The sequence below is a fragment of the Odontomachus brunneus genome, unplaced genomic scaffold (genome assembly GCF_010583005.1).
Source record: "Odontomachus brunneus isolate Ranch 3 - 2012 unplaced genomic scaffold, Obru_v1 Obru_scaffold_303, whole genome shotgun sequence".
Taxonomy (NCBI): domain Eukaryota; kingdom Metazoa; phylum Arthropoda; class Insecta; order Hymenoptera; family Formicidae; genus Odontomachus; species Odontomachus brunneus.
Genome location: NW_022639753.1, coordinates 118,468 through 133,966, shown reverse-complemented (window position 1 = coordinate 133,966; position 15,499 = coordinate 118,468). Strand labels below are relative to the sequence as shown.

The window sequence follows — 15,499 nt, the reverse complement described above, 5'->3', positions numbered from 1 at the left end:
ATTTTTCACCAGCAAAATCATTCGCCATAGACAGGAACAGGTGGTAATCACTTGGTGCCAGGTCCGGACTATAAGGTGGATGCATAAGAACCTCTCAACCAAGCTCCCGGAGCTTCTGGAGAGTCACTAAATTTTTTACAATAAATGCTTTTTCTCAGTATTTTTTGGGCGGAAACTAAGTTAAGGTCCTAATATATGAAAATTATATACAGTAAGTATATGAAAATTATATATAATATGTGGTCTGTTCTTTTCAGCTGCACTGCTGAACTGGTGCAATAAGTTAGAGTGAGAAAACATATATTTGTCTCACTTTAACTCATTGCACCAGTTCAGCAGTGCAGCTGAAAAGAACAGACCAATGGTTAGATTTTAAGTTAGGTAAGAAATCTAATACTATTCCACTGTATTCTTAAAACTGTATTCTTAAAACATTCACCAAATGAATTGTATGCTGTACCAGACGGTTTGGTAAATGTATTTAAGCATTATTGTAATGCTACTTAGACAATGCGCTCACCAGATAGTTTGGTATCATTGACTAAATATCTTATTACACGATTATTCACCATATCGTTTGGTAAACCTAAATAGAATTCTGGTTAGTATCATCAAACATTTCCCTCAGTGTTTCTTCAAAGATTTAATAGATTTATTACTTAAAAAAAATGTATGTAGTTAAATCATATTTTGATAAAAAATAATAAAATTACATAGAAAAGCATATGTATTCAGGTAAATATTTAATTAATTGTTTAATATAATATTTAATCATTAAAAGTAAGTTACACGCGCGCGATATAAGAAATTGGTGATTGTTTTATATGAACTAAAATGTTAGAAATTTTTGCTAGAAATGATAAAATTAGATGAAGTCATATAGCATTTCAATACAATTTTTATATATTTTTATCAATTCTTAACGAAATTATCTATTTTAAGCAGGATAGCGTTGAGACACTAAGATAAAAGCTGAGGGGACACTGGTCATATAAATCGAATAGTCTTTGATTGAATTTACTCATAGCAATCATTAATCAATGTAATGGCTTCTAATTAAATTTGCTAAGCTCAATTATTAATCGAACGATCTATGATTTTCTTTCTTCATATCAATCATCAATTGAATGAATTTTGAATTCGTTAAAATTGATCGTCAATTAAACAACTTTTGTTTGAATTTGTGCGAATCAATTATAAATTTGTTGAATTGAAATATATTTGTTCAAATCATTTATTAAATTGAAAAAAATTTAATTATAATATAAAAATTTTAATATAAAAATTTTAATTATAAAAATTTAATTATAATATTTTTGCAGTTCTAATCTCTTTCTCTCTCTCTCTCTCTCTCTCTCTCTCTCTCTCTCTCTCTCTCTCTCTCCACTCTTCTCTTTTCTCTTTCAATTAAAACCCAATATTTTTGAACGTTAGACATTTTATAAAAAACATTGTGTGTTCATTTAGCATGTGATTGTGATTACTTTTATTCAACGGGAAACTGCGCGGACTCCAGCGGCAGGTGCGAGTGCCGGGAGGAATTCACGCCACCGAACTGCGACTCCTGTAATTACGGATATTTCGGCTATCCTAACTGCAGACCCTGCGAGTGTCACTTGCCGGGAACCGACGGTTACCACTGCGAAGCGACAGACGGTTACTGTCCCTGCAAAATAAACTACGCCGGTCACTACTGCAACCTCTGCGCGGAAGGATACTACGACTTTCCTAAGTGCCTGCGTAAGTGAATTTCTCTAATAAATTTTCAATATCACAGTCAGTCTTCAGTGTGCGAATAATTGAAATTTTACATAGGTTTTTACGATTTCAGCATGCAGCTGTAATCCTCTTGGCGCCCTAAACGACTTATGCGACGTGGTGTCCGGTAACTGCACGTGCAAGAACAATTATGGTGGTAGAACGTGCGACATTTGCGAGAATGGATACTTCAATTATCCTCTCTGTACATGTACGTCAAAATACTCCAAGTATTCTAGACGTAAAAAAATTTTGATTACAATTTTGCATACCATTCTTCCTGCAGATTGCAACTGTGATCCTCGTGGAACCGAACCTGGCATTTGCGACAAGCAAGACGGTGTTTGTCTGTGCAAAGAAGGATATGGCGGTATTAGATGCGACCTATGCATCTCTGGATATTACGGTTATCCCAATTGCAGACCATGTAACTGCAGTGCTGTTGGCTCGTCCACTGTCAGCTGCGATTCTGCGGGAAAATGTTCGTGTCTCGCCAATTTTGCCGGTAGGACTTGCGATCAGTGCAGCCCAGGATACTACAAATATCCAGAATGCATCCGTACGTAATTCGCGCTAAAGCTCTCCGGTCTTCTGCTAATTTCGAAAATACCTTACTTATAGTGTTTTCATAATTTCAACTGCAGCATGCAACTGCGACAGCCACGGTTCAATCGGCGTATCCTGTGACGGCGAAGGGATGTGCCAATGTCGGGAGAATTTCGATGGCACTCGATGCGAGCAATGCAAAGAGGGCTACTACAACTTCCCGACTTGCGAGGGTTGCAACTGCGATCCGGCTGGTATAGTCCCAACTTTCCAAGGTTGCGGTTCTCTGCCCCCTGGCGAACTCTGCCAATGTAAGGATCGAGTCGAAGGCAGAATATGCAATCAATGCAAGCCACTCTACTGGAATTTACAATCTTACAATCTCGATGGATGTGAAAGTTCGTGTTTAATCTGAGAATACTCTATCTCTCTTTCTTTGGTCCAAATTATTATTAATATTACATCTGCATTTAAGAGTGCCAATGCAATCCTTTCGGAGTCATCGGCGGCATCGGTGAATGCGATATTAAGACTGGACAGTGCATATGCAAGCCTGGTGTAACTGATAGAGAATGCAGCCGATGCGTTGACGGAACGTATAATCTTGAGGAGAGTAACGTCTTCGGTTGTTCTGGTAAGTCGATCTCTCTCACTTTGTAAAATTTCATTTCTAACGCAACACTTCATCCTCCGATTAGACTGTGCTTGTGATGTTGGCGGTTCTGTAAGCCCGATATGCGACAAACAAACCGGCCAGTGTCCTTGTCAGCCGCGAGTGACTGGTCTGACGTGCAAGGACCCTCTGAAGGCACATTACTTCCCCACTCTTCACCAGTATCAGTATGAAGCCGAAGATGGCAGAACACCAAGTGGAAGTCGCGTCCGCTACGGTTTCACAGAGGATCTTTTCCCGGGCTACAGTTGGAAAGGTTACGCCGTGTTCTCTGCTTTGCAAGATGAGATTATGTTGGGCGTCGATATCAGCAAATCCTCGCTTTACCGGATGGTCTTGCGCTACGTGAATCCCAACAACGAATCAATCCTTGGTATTATTACCATCACTCCGGACAATCCATCCGAAGTACAGCAACAATTCAAAGTAAACTTCAAGCCATCCAGTCGACCATCCTTCCTAACAGTTGCCGGAATCCACGGCAACCAGCCGTCGCCCATGGTGATGAATCCCGGACATTGGTCCATTAACATCGCCACGAAAAAGAGTCTGTTTCTCGATTATTTTGTTTTGTTGCCATCCGAATACTACGAAGGAACCATACTAACGCAAGACGTGAATATGCCCTGCAAAATCGGCTACAAAGGACTCTGCAGGCATTATGGTTACCCGAATTTAACGCGATTCGACTCTGTCCGCGGCGCAGGTGGCTTTATCACCGAGAACAACCTTAGAATCTCGTTGACCAATCTCTTGACAGATCACGAAGTTCTGCAGGAGATCAAAGAGGACGAGATACCGCTAATTAACGATCAACAGGAAGAGATTCATTTCGAGCTTAGGATCAGTAAGCCCGGTCCTCATGTTCTCGTGGTAACTTATGTAACTCCAAGCGACGAGCAGACTACATCGGTCCTACTGATTGAGGCCGACACTATCGGTAAGGGTAAAGCTAATTTGAATCCTTGTAGATACACCAGCATTTGTCAACAAGTCGTCACCGACACCTACGGCAAGGTAGCCGTGATGAATTTCGCGTCTAACTATATCAGTCTGGTACTGACTGGCGATCCGACTTCAAACGTTGGTATCAATTCAATAGTGGCTATCCCCTACAATCAGTGGTCGCTAGATTACGTGAAGCCAAAGTCTATTTGTGTAAGGAAGAACGGCAAATGCGTGCAAGGACTGTTCCCTGACGCCGATGCCAAGAAGATCGAATTCGAAACGTCCGGTGTACCCGAATATCGACCACTTGGTATCTACGATAACATCACTAAGCTGATTTATTTGGGTGGCGACAGTAACAGCATGGATATTCGTGCTAAAGTACCCCAACCGGGAGACTACATTTTCGTGATGCAGTACTATCAACCGGATCACCCTCAGTTCAAATTGGAGATGCTGGTACAGAACGGTAAATTCTACGAGGCGGAGATCCCGGTGCCGCATTGTCCCAGCAATAGCGGCTGCCGTAGCATCGTTCGCCAGATGGACGGTGGAGGTATCACGTTCCAGCTGATCGAGAACTTCGTGTTGACCTTGAAGCAGCCCGCCGATAATCGCAGCATTTGGTTGGATTACATGCTAGTGATTCCGGCAGATCAATATAATGAAAAGATCCTCAGCAAGTTACGGTTCGACCAGACGAAGGAGTTCATTAAGCGCTGCGGTAACAATCATTTTCATATCAACATCACTGAGGACGGCTTCTGCCGCGATTCCAGTTTCTCGTTGACTGCCAATTACAATAATGGCGCGTTGCCCTGTAACTGCATTATCGATGGTTCTACCAGCCTGGAGTGTGAAAAATTCGGCGGCCAATGTCCCTGTCGGCCGAACATCATCGGCCGACGCTGCGAGATCTGCAAGACCGGTTTTTATGGCTTTCCCCGATGCAGACCTTGTAACTGTCCCGCTCTATGCGAATCGGACAGTGGTAGATGTATCTGTCCACCTCGAGTGACGGGACCACGATGTGACCAATGCAAAGTCGGTACTTACGGTTTCCATCCCATCATTGGATGCGAGGAGTGCAACTGCTCGCCTCTAGGTGTCTTAGATGGTGATCTGCAATGTGATTTACTCGATGGCAGCTGCCGCTGCAAGAAAAACGTTGTGAGCCGTAAGTGCGACCGTTGCCGCGCCGGCTATTCGCAGTTTCCACATTGCGAGCGCTGCGACTGCGATTTGCGCGGTACCACCAGCGACATTTGCGACCAGTACACCGCGGAATGCTTCTGCAAGACGAACGTGCAAGGTCTGGCGTGCGATGTGTGCCGCGAGGGCACTTTTGACATCCAGGCGTCGAATGAGGATGGTTGTACTAAATGTTTCTGCTTCGGCAAGACTACCAGATGTGCCTCTGCGAGCCTCTACTGGACTCACTTAATGGACATGGAGGAGTGGGAGCTAGTTTTGCCCATCGACAAGAGCGGCAACTTCACCATCTTGTCAACTTACCCCGAATACGTGAACGCAACCACAACCACGGTCTCTCTCATCACCAACGATACCTTCGAGAATATAGTCTATTTTTCGGCACCAGACACCTATCTAAACAAAAAGTTGACTTCTTACGGCGGTTATTTCAATTATACTATTTACTACAGTACAGGACCTTTCGGAAAAGCTGTCGGCGCCGCCGATATAATTCTTCAAGGCGCCAATATCACGCTGTTCTTTTATTCCGAAGAGCAGCCACCGTCATCCTTAAACTTCAGAGCGTCCGTTCGTCTTGTTGAAGCTAATTTTCTCACTGCCAACAAGCTCAGCGCCACGAGAGAGCAAATAATGGTGGTTCTCGAAAATCTAAGTGGAATATATGTGCGCGCTACATATTGGAATCCCAGCATTACCGCCTCGTATGTATCTTCAATTTTGCACTTAAGAACTTTGAGTAATTTTCAGACATAAATTAGTGAAGTTTCTATGGAGTTTCTTGTTTTAAGATATTATAAGACACATTTTTTAACTTTTCAATATATTTTTATTATATTGGGAGTGTGCATTAATTTTAAGGGATTTTTTGGTAAAAATACGGCTTTATAGTGAAAAAAATGGTTACAAATTGATCATTCAAAATATTGTCCATCGTTAGCCATTACTTTTTCCCATCTTTCTGGTAATAGGTGGATTCCACATCGAAAGAACGACACATCTTTTGAGGCTATCCACGAATCGACCCATTTTTTGGTATCCTCATAAGAATGGAAGCGCTGCTCAGACAGGCCATGAGTCATCGATCGAAATAGGTGGTAATCGGAAGGAGCAATATCTGGAGAATACGGCGGGTGTGGTAGGACATCCCAGTTAAGCGCTTCTAACGTTTCCTTGACTGGTTTCGCAACATGTGGCCGAGCGTTGTCGTACTGGAAAATCACTTTGTCGTGTCTTTTCGCGTAATCTGGCCGTTTTTGCTTCAATGCTCGGCTCAATTGCATCAATTATTGTTGATAGCGTTCCCCAGTGATGGTTTTGTTGGGTTGGAGCAACTCATAATATACTACACCCAGCTGATCCCACCAAATACAGAGCATGAGGTTGGCGCCATGAATATTCGGCTTTGCCGTCGATGTTGATGATTCGTCTGGTCTGCACCATGATTTTTTGCGCTTCGGATTATTGTAGCGTATCCATTTTTCATCACCCGTCACGATACGATGCAAAAAAATTTTTCATCTGTGTTTTTGAAGCAACAATTCTCAGGTCATTTTGCGCCTTTCGACGACCCAATTTCCTTGCTTTTGAATCATTCCAATGACCTTCAAACGTCTGGAAATCGTTGATTGATCAACATTTAATGATTCTGCAAGTTCTTCTTGCGTTTGACTCGAGTCTTGATCGAGTAAAACTTCCACTTCCTCATCTTCAAACTTTTTCGGCTAGCTTGGACGTTCCTTGTCTTCTGTGTCAAAATCACCTTTTTTATAGCGTCGAAACCAGTACTCACATGTTGAAATCGATGGAGTATAATCACCATAAGCATTCGTTGACTTTCAGCAGCACTTTTGTTCAAATGGCACAAAAGCACAAAAGCAAAGCTTCCCGCAAATTGTGTTTTGTTGGCACAAAATTCGATATATTCAATGCTAAAAAAAACAATGTTGTTTACATTTCGGTAAAATGACACATATTGAAAACTAAAACCACAAGATGGTGCTTTGACATGAAGGTAGCACAATATGACCCGATGTGATATAGTATTAGTTACGCCATCTCTTGAAAATCCTTTAAAATTAATGCACAATCTCAATACTTTCAGGAAGTTACATGATTTTTTTCATAATTGAAACTCACATATTGGTTGAATTATAGGGCGTAGTGCAATGTTGGCTGTTGGCTGTTGACAACGCATGTGCTGTTGGCGTGTATGATATAGCCACTTTCAGTATAATTTGAGACAAAAAAGTAAACAAGATTCGTATTTTATATGAGTGTGGCTATCGTATAAACTAGGATTATTGATCTAAACTAAAATTTGAATAAATGGCGGCATAATAAAACAAATTGCGAGATCCCTTGAGATTGCAAGAGAGCTCTTAAATTACATTAAAACCTATATAGATCAATATTCTTTCTCTATGTCAAATGTCTTTTAGATTATCGTACGTGACTCTGGACGTCACAACGGAGCAATACTCGACTCAATACAGCGTCCGAGCTAGTAGCGTAGAACAGTGTCAGTGTCCACCTAATTATCAAGGCTTTTCATGCGAAGAATGCACTCCAGGTTATTATAGAGTAAAATCGGGTCCATATGGCGGATATTGCGCGCCCTGTCAATGCAATAGCCACGCAAGTACGTGCGACGTGAACACCGGAATCTGCCAAGTGAGTTGGAATTTCTGCAAATGAAATTCCTCCAAAACGTTCAAATTTCTCCAAAATCTCTTAATTATTTTGCAGGATTGCAAAAATGGCACTACTGGTGACCACTGTGAGTTTTGTGAGCAAGGCTATTACGGTAATGCTACCATAGGCACACCGACTGACTGTCTAATCTGTGCGTGTCCACTGCCATTTGTCTCCAATAACTTCGCTACTGGCTGCGAAGTGAACGATGAAGGAAACAAAATCAGTTGTGACTGTCTGCCTGGGTATTACGGGGCCCGCTGCGAGGCATGCGCCGCTGGCTACTACGGCAAGCCTGAGGCGTACGGCGACTATTGTAAACCGTGCGAATGCTCCGGTAACATCGACACCAATCAAGTCGATTCGTGCGATTCCATCACTGGTCAATGTCTACAGTGTCTGAATAACACCTACGGCGAGGCGTGCAATCTGTGCGCACCCGGCTATTTTGGCGACGCCGTGGAAAAGAAGGATTGTAGGAACTGTGTGTGCGATGACTGCGGCATGGAGCACTGCGATAGTTACAGTGGGAAATGTTTTTGTATGGAGAACGTGATCGGCGAACGCTGCGATCGCTGTGCGCCCAATCATTATGGTTTCAGCAGCTGTGATGGCTGCAAGGCCTGCGACTGCGGACTAGCATCTGAAAACAGTCAGTGTGATGAAGAAACGGGCCAGTGCATATGTAAACCGGGGGTCACTGGTCGTAGGTGCGATCAATGTATTCAGGGATATTGGAACTATGGATCAGAAGGATGCACATGTAAGAAAGATTCTGTATCTCAGATCGCTTAATGGTTCTTGTCGAATATATGTCATGTATCGTCATGTATGGTCATGTCTCGTCACGAAAATCTATATTGATAGATTTTGGATGAAAATGCACATATAAAAACATTTAGTTATATTAACGTGAAGTTTGATTTTAATGAACAACCCAACGCGTTTTGGTTGAAAGACAGAATTTCTATGGTTCTTATTTGATTCTAAAAATTAGAAATTCCGTTTTCTTCAACCAATATTGGTTCGTCCATTATAACTAAGAAAGCTTCACGTTAATACAATCAAACTTTTTCCTTCACGTGAAAAATTCTCACACATTTGTCTTTTTCAGCATGCGGATGTCACACTGGCTACTCCGTCGGTGTGTCCTGCAACACTATGACTGGCCAGTGTACCTGTCTACCTGGTGTAATTGGCGAAAAATGCGACCACTGCCCCTATCGACATGTACTTATCCCGACGCAGGGTTGTTTCTCCTGTGGTTCCTGCATCGGAAATCTCTTGGATGTTACTGATGAACTAGCTGATTTATTGGAACCTATTTCGCGCGAATACAGTGTAAGCAAAAAAAATTTAGGTTAAGTCAACAAGTTATAAAACAAATATATAATTTAAGCCGTCGTCAATGTGCTTACAGACGGTCGCGGAGGGCTACTTCACAAATCAACGATTGAAATTCATTAACGACACGGCGAACGAACTCTATCCCGAAGTGAAAGTACTAAATCCAAGTAGAGTGAATCTATTGCCATTGCAAGAAAAATTAGGACAGTTGGAACACGAAATGTCTAACCGGAATCGACAGATTGAATTTGCCGCTGAAGATAGTATTAAGTGGAAGGATGCTGCAGAAAAGACGTTAAGGGACATGAACAATCTTGAAGAGGACGTAGTACGCGAAATCGAGCTGGTGAATCAGATTGTATCTGAGGTGCAGTCTTTAGCATTAAATATTGAACTGGGAACAAGTGCGAAAGTCGACAGCGCTCTGAACGAAGCAAAGGAGATTCTGAAGAAAATTAAGGACGTTTCCTTTATCAAATTCCGGGACGATGCAGTGGACCAAGTGGACCATGCCAACATTCTAGTGTCTGAAATGCAAAAGTACAATTTTCCTGTGAGTAATCTAAGTAGCACCGCGGCCAGTCTCAGCGACAAAATCAGAAATGCCAGTGTCAAAATGGACGACCTGATGGAAATTGCGCAAAAGGCTCAAGAACTGGCCAGTACGGTAGACAAATTGAACAAGGAGAATAGATTCGCCGCCGAAACTGGCAACTTTGATGTAGTGAAAAACTCGACGATAGAAGCAAAAGAAGATTTGGAAGCGGGGGATATGCTTAACAAGAACGCTAGTCAATATCTCATCGATGCGAAAGCGAATATTGGTATTCTGTGTAAGTAGCGTTGTTCTTTTTATCACTAGAAAATAAAAACGTTGGAAACAATGGTTCTTCCTTCTTTTAGTGATAAACGACATAACGGATGCAACTACGCAATTGAATACCACCATTACCGAAAATGATTATATGCTGATTGAGTTAGCAGAACCGATGAAGAATGCTCACGCTCACGCGGCGTACCTCTACAACCATTCTCTGGCGCTGGATGATTTGCTGACTGACACTCGTAATACCAATGCAGTGAGAGCCGTTTCAGCATACAGAAACATCGAGACTGCAATTCAAGCTGCGAAGAACGCTGCGGACGAAGCTATGATCGCTGCTGAGAACGCAACATCATTGGTAAGAGACATTCAGCGTTGATTTCAAATTATTTATTTTAATACATTGCGGACTGTTTCTCTCTCGAAAAACTTCCATTGGGATCGAATGAAATTTTAAAATAGATAAAAAATTAAAAAAAAAACCTTTAAGCTCAAAAAAGTACAATAAAAGAAAATTTTTAATTCTTTTTTTATAACAAACAAATATATAAACCAATGAAATAACCATAGTATTTTATCATTAAAGGATATTAAAAGTTTAAAATATTTTTTATGGTATTTTTTGAAAACATTTCTCAATGTGTAATAAAATATATATACATTCCGGCAAACACAGTTATATCAATATTATATAACTGCAATAGAAATGATTATAACAGATAATATTGCATGAAAGTTATTGATATGTTACTGTTATGTTATTATTTCTCACTCATAGATGTAACATGTAATATATCATGTATATAATGGTTATATAGGAATATCAATTAATGTTATATAACTGCAAAATAACTAAGTAATCCCTTATAGAAATATCATACTAAGAATCATTGATAATTACTTATTTTCAGTATTAAAAATACTGGATAATAAGTAATTATCAATGATTCTTAGTATGATATTTCTATAAGGGATGTCCCAGCAAACATATTTTTTTGTTGAATTCCAACGATTTATTCATAGTACAATTCAGATAAGTGATAATATGATTATTTTGTCTAAATAATTTAAAAAAACTGGCATTTTATATTTTGTGTCATTTTACTTATTTGTGAAACTCGCGGTGTCGATCCTGTGTCAGGCGGCACCCATTTTTACATCATGTTGTTCAATGTTTAACTTCAACGAATCGTACGAGAACTGGTGATGCCGATGCGCTATAACGATATCTTGGTAGGTGATATTTACAATATACTCTTATATCGTTCAAAAAATGTTATGACATTTGTTGGTAAATGTTTGACACGACGTAACAACAATCACAATGCGATTAATATTAAAACAATTAAGTTGTCTCAGTAATCAAATTTTAACCTACAACGTGCTCGCAAAAGAGAGAATATTCCTTCTTTCTCTCTCACAATATTATAAAACTAGAGTTCTTACAAAAAGAGCCTAATCATAACTTTACTCTGTCAAAATATTGTGAGAGAGAAAGAAGCAATATTCTCTCTTTTTTGCGAGCACGTTGTAAGTTAAAATTTGATTACCGATTTGACAACATTGTATCAATATTAATCGTATTGTGATTATTGTTACGTCGTATCAAGCATTTACTAACAAATATCATAACATTTTTTGAATGATATAAGAGTATATTGTAAATATCATGTACTAAGCATCAGCGCATCGGCATCACTAGTATGATCGTTGAAGTTAAGCATTGAACATGATTTAAAAATGGATGCCGCCTGACACAGGATCGAAACCACGCGAGTTTGACGAATAAGTGAAATGACACGAAATATGAAATGCTAATTTTTTTTATTAGATGTACAACTTTGCTTCCGTCGTTTTCCTATAGATGGCTTTAGCGGTAAGTGGTGGTCGAAATAAATAGATCATAGACGTCATACAATAAACTTGGGCATCTGTCAACATAACCCCATAGAAACATTAGTCGATTTGTGTCTGCATCATAAAGTTATTCTCGATTGAAAATGTCAGTTTATGAGCCAAATCGTCATTTGCGGGAGGTTTTAATTTTCTGCTTCAATATGAAGAAATCTGCGGCTGAGGCTTATCGAATGCTCTCAAATACTTATGGTGAGACCGCTATCAGTGAAAGAACGTGTCGTGAGTGGTTTCAACGCTTCAAGAACGATGAATGATTTTGACGTCGAAGACCTGCAGGTGGAAGAGAGGTTTTCAAAGATGCAGAATTGGAGGCATTACTTGATCAAGACTCAGACAGTTGAGCAGCAGGATTTGATATAACAAATCCATCAAGCCTATTTATTAACAAAAGTTGATTTATCAAGCTTATTTATTAACAAAAGTTGACAGGTATAAGATCCGACTATAAATATGACCCACTGAGTACTATTACGAAGAAACGAACCTAGGACCTGTATCCTTGACGAGTGTAAGTGAGATGCGAATGCGGAAATCTTATAGTTCATGTTACACATAATTTACAAAAAAATCTTTAATAAATAAACATTTTTTACAAAAAAATCGTTATAAATATACTTCACAAAAAAACATTATAAATCAATTTTACAAAAAAAAAATAGTTATAAATAAACTTTACAAAAAAAATTGTTATAAATAAATTACAAATTAATTATGTTATTAGTGTCAAAATTAAGAAGAATTGGCACGATCATTGGGAGTGACTCAACAAGCCATTTCAAAACGCCTCAAACCCATAGGAATGATTCAGAAGCAAGGAAATTGGGTGCCGAGAGATGTTGAACGGCGTTTGTTTGCTTGTGAACAGCTGCTTGAAAGGCAAAAATGGATTTTTGCATCGCATTGTGACTGGGGACGAAAAATAGGTTCATTACGATAAACCCAAGCGCAGAAAATCATGGGGAGTTCCCGGTCATGCTTTCACGTCGACGGCCAAACCGAATATTCACGGCTCCAAGATCATGCTCTGTATTTGGTGGGACCAGCTCGACGTAGTGTATTATGAGTTGTTAAAACCGACTGAAACAATCACAGGCGATCGGTATCGAACGCAATTGATGCGTTTGAGCCGAGCATTGCAAGACAAACGGCCGCAATACAACGAGAGACATGATAAAGTGATTTTGTAGCATGACAATGCTCGATCCCATGTTGCGAAAGTGGTCAAGACATACTTGGAAACGTTGAAATGGGAAGTCCTACCCCACCCGCCGTATTCTCCAGACGTTGCTCCCTCTGACTATCACTTGTTTCGATTAATGGCACACGGCCTGGCTGACCAGCACTCCCGGTCTTATGAAGAAGTAAAAAATTGGATCGATTCGTGGATCGCCTCAAAAGATGACCAGTTTTTTCGACGCGGGATTCGTACGCTGCCCGAAAGATGGGAGAAAGTAGGGGGCCTGCGATGGACAATACTTTGAATCATAAATGTATAACCAGTTTTTTACAATAAACTCTCGAATTTCGGAAAAAAAAACGGCGTAAGCAAAGTTGTACACCAAATATTATTTAGACAAAATAATCATACATTATCACTTATTTGAACCATATTAATGAATAAATTGTTGGAATTCAACCAAAAAATATGTGTTAATTCGCTAATAAATAACATTATAACTTTTTAGTCACATGTTACTTTCATGTTATATTCACGTTATATAACTGTGACATGTGTAAGTAGGAAATTACAACGATCGTCTATACAACCTACTACACAGTGTTGGGAAAGTTACTTTTTAAAACTAACTTGTTATCATTACCGTTACTTTCGGTAAAAAGTAACTCGTTACCGTTTCTTGTTACTGATCTTAAAAAATAGATCTTAAGTAACACGTTACCGTTACTTGAATGCAACGATATTTTACTTCGTTACTTTACTTACTTTTAGTTACTTTATTTTAATTACTTTTTCTTGGTGTAAATCCAGAATTATAAGAAAGGAGCTAAGATGAAATATAAATCGGACATAAGATTATTAGAAATATATATTTAAATATCTTTATTATTTTATGTTATTAATTAATAACATAAGCAAATTGACTTCAGACCAGTAAGCAAATTGACTATAGACTGCGCGCAAATTTGATAAAAAATCCACATCTAAACCATAGCCATCTGTGTCCGCATTCAGCTACGGTTTTGATGACAGAAAACCTGCTGTCGGGCAACCCTTATAGAAATATCATACTAAGAATCATTGATAATTACTTATTATCCAGTATTTTTAATACTGAAAATAAGTAATTATCAATGATTCTTAGTATGATATTTCTATAAGGGAATTGCTGCAGATTTGCAGCAAAAACCGCGCAGAGCCTGCTGCGCGACAAGATCTGCGCTGTTTCTGCTGCCAATCTGCCGTCAAATCACTACAAGCTTTGCGCGGTTTTTATTGCAAATTTGAAGCAATTGCCCGTCAGCAGACTGTCACATATCTGGCGACAGTTGGGCAGCAGGATTTGATATAACAAATCCATCAAGCCTATTTATTAACAAAAGTTGATAACAGGTATAAGATCCGACTATAAATATGACCCATTGAGTACTATTACAAAGAAACGAACCTAGGGCCTGTATCCTTGACGAGTGTGAGATGCGAATGTGGAAATCTTATAGTTCATGTTACATATAATTTACAAAAAAATCTTTATAAATAAACATTTTTTACAAAAAAATCGTTATAAATAAACTTCACAAAAAAACATTATAAATCAATTTTACAAAAAAAAATAGTTATAAATAAACTTTACAAAAAAAAATGTTATAAATAAATTACAAATTAAATATGTTATTAATATATTAGTAATATATTGTTAAATAAAAAATAAAATAAATACAGAAATACAATAATATTAAAAACATTATATAATAACTTACACAAAAAGCCCTTGGCGTACCTTTTTTATAAATAAACGGTACTCTTATTTTAATGATACCTATACAGCAGTTAATATCAATTAAAAAAATTATTTTATTTTTTATTTAACAATATGGGTTATAGGATATTACTAATACATTAATACCATATTTAATTTATAAATATATTATATAATCAAAACCACATGTATATAACCAAAACTACAAAAAAAATTAAAAAATAATTAATCATTTGCACTTGGCGAATGTAACCTCATAGTATCATTTCTTTTGTAGAGAGTATATAAAACTGTCTTGTATTTTTTAATAATTTACAAAAATACAATTGATTTGAATAAGATTGTTTTAATAATATTTTTCCAAATATCTTTTGGCTGAGTTTTTGTTGTAAATTATTTATAACAATTTTTTTTGTAAAGTTTATTTATAACGATTTTTTTTGTAAAATTGATTTATAATGTTTTTTTGTGAAGTTTATTTATAGATTTTTTTGTAAAGTTTAATATTAACGCGCGTGCACTTGGCTTCTTTTTTTTACTTCTTTTGTGAAAAAATAATTTTGGTTTTATATTACATCTTTTTTACAAAATATTAAACATTGAAAACGAGTTTCTTTGTTAATAACTTTATATGTTGAACTTGGT

The 15,499-nt window shown here is 38.4% G+C and overlaps 1 protein-coding gene across 3 annotated transcripts in view; it reads left to right on the top strand.

The window, feature by feature from the left end:
* Window positions 1-15,499, top strand: part of LOC116853303 (laminin subunit alpha) — a 76,449-nt gene that overhangs the window by 12,491 nt on the left and 48,459 nt on the right. For all 3 annotated transcript variants that reach the window (XM_032834326.1, XM_032834325.1, XM_032834324.1), the window contains 11 exons: window positions 1,468-1,740; window positions 1,832-1,969; window positions 2,045-2,317; window positions 2,403-2,702; window positions 2,780-2,938; window positions 3,003-5,841; window positions 7,579-7,810; window positions 7,886-8,594; window positions 8,946-9,172; window positions 9,252-10,011; window positions 10,082-10,359. In XM_032834326.1, coding sequence (XP_032690217.1) covers window positions 1,468-1,740; window positions 1,832-1,969; window positions 2,045-2,317; window positions 2,403-2,702; window positions 2,780-2,938; window positions 3,003-5,841; window positions 7,579-7,810; window positions 7,886-8,594; window positions 8,946-9,172; window positions 9,252-10,011; window positions 10,082-10,359 — 6,188 coding nt within the window. The remainder of the gene's footprint in view (window positions 1-1,467; window positions 1,741-1,831; window positions 1,970-2,044; window positions 2,318-2,402; window positions 2,703-2,779; window positions 2,939-3,002; window positions 5,842-7,578; window positions 7,811-7,885; window positions 8,595-8,945; window positions 9,173-9,251; window positions 10,012-10,081; window positions 10,360-15,499) is intronic.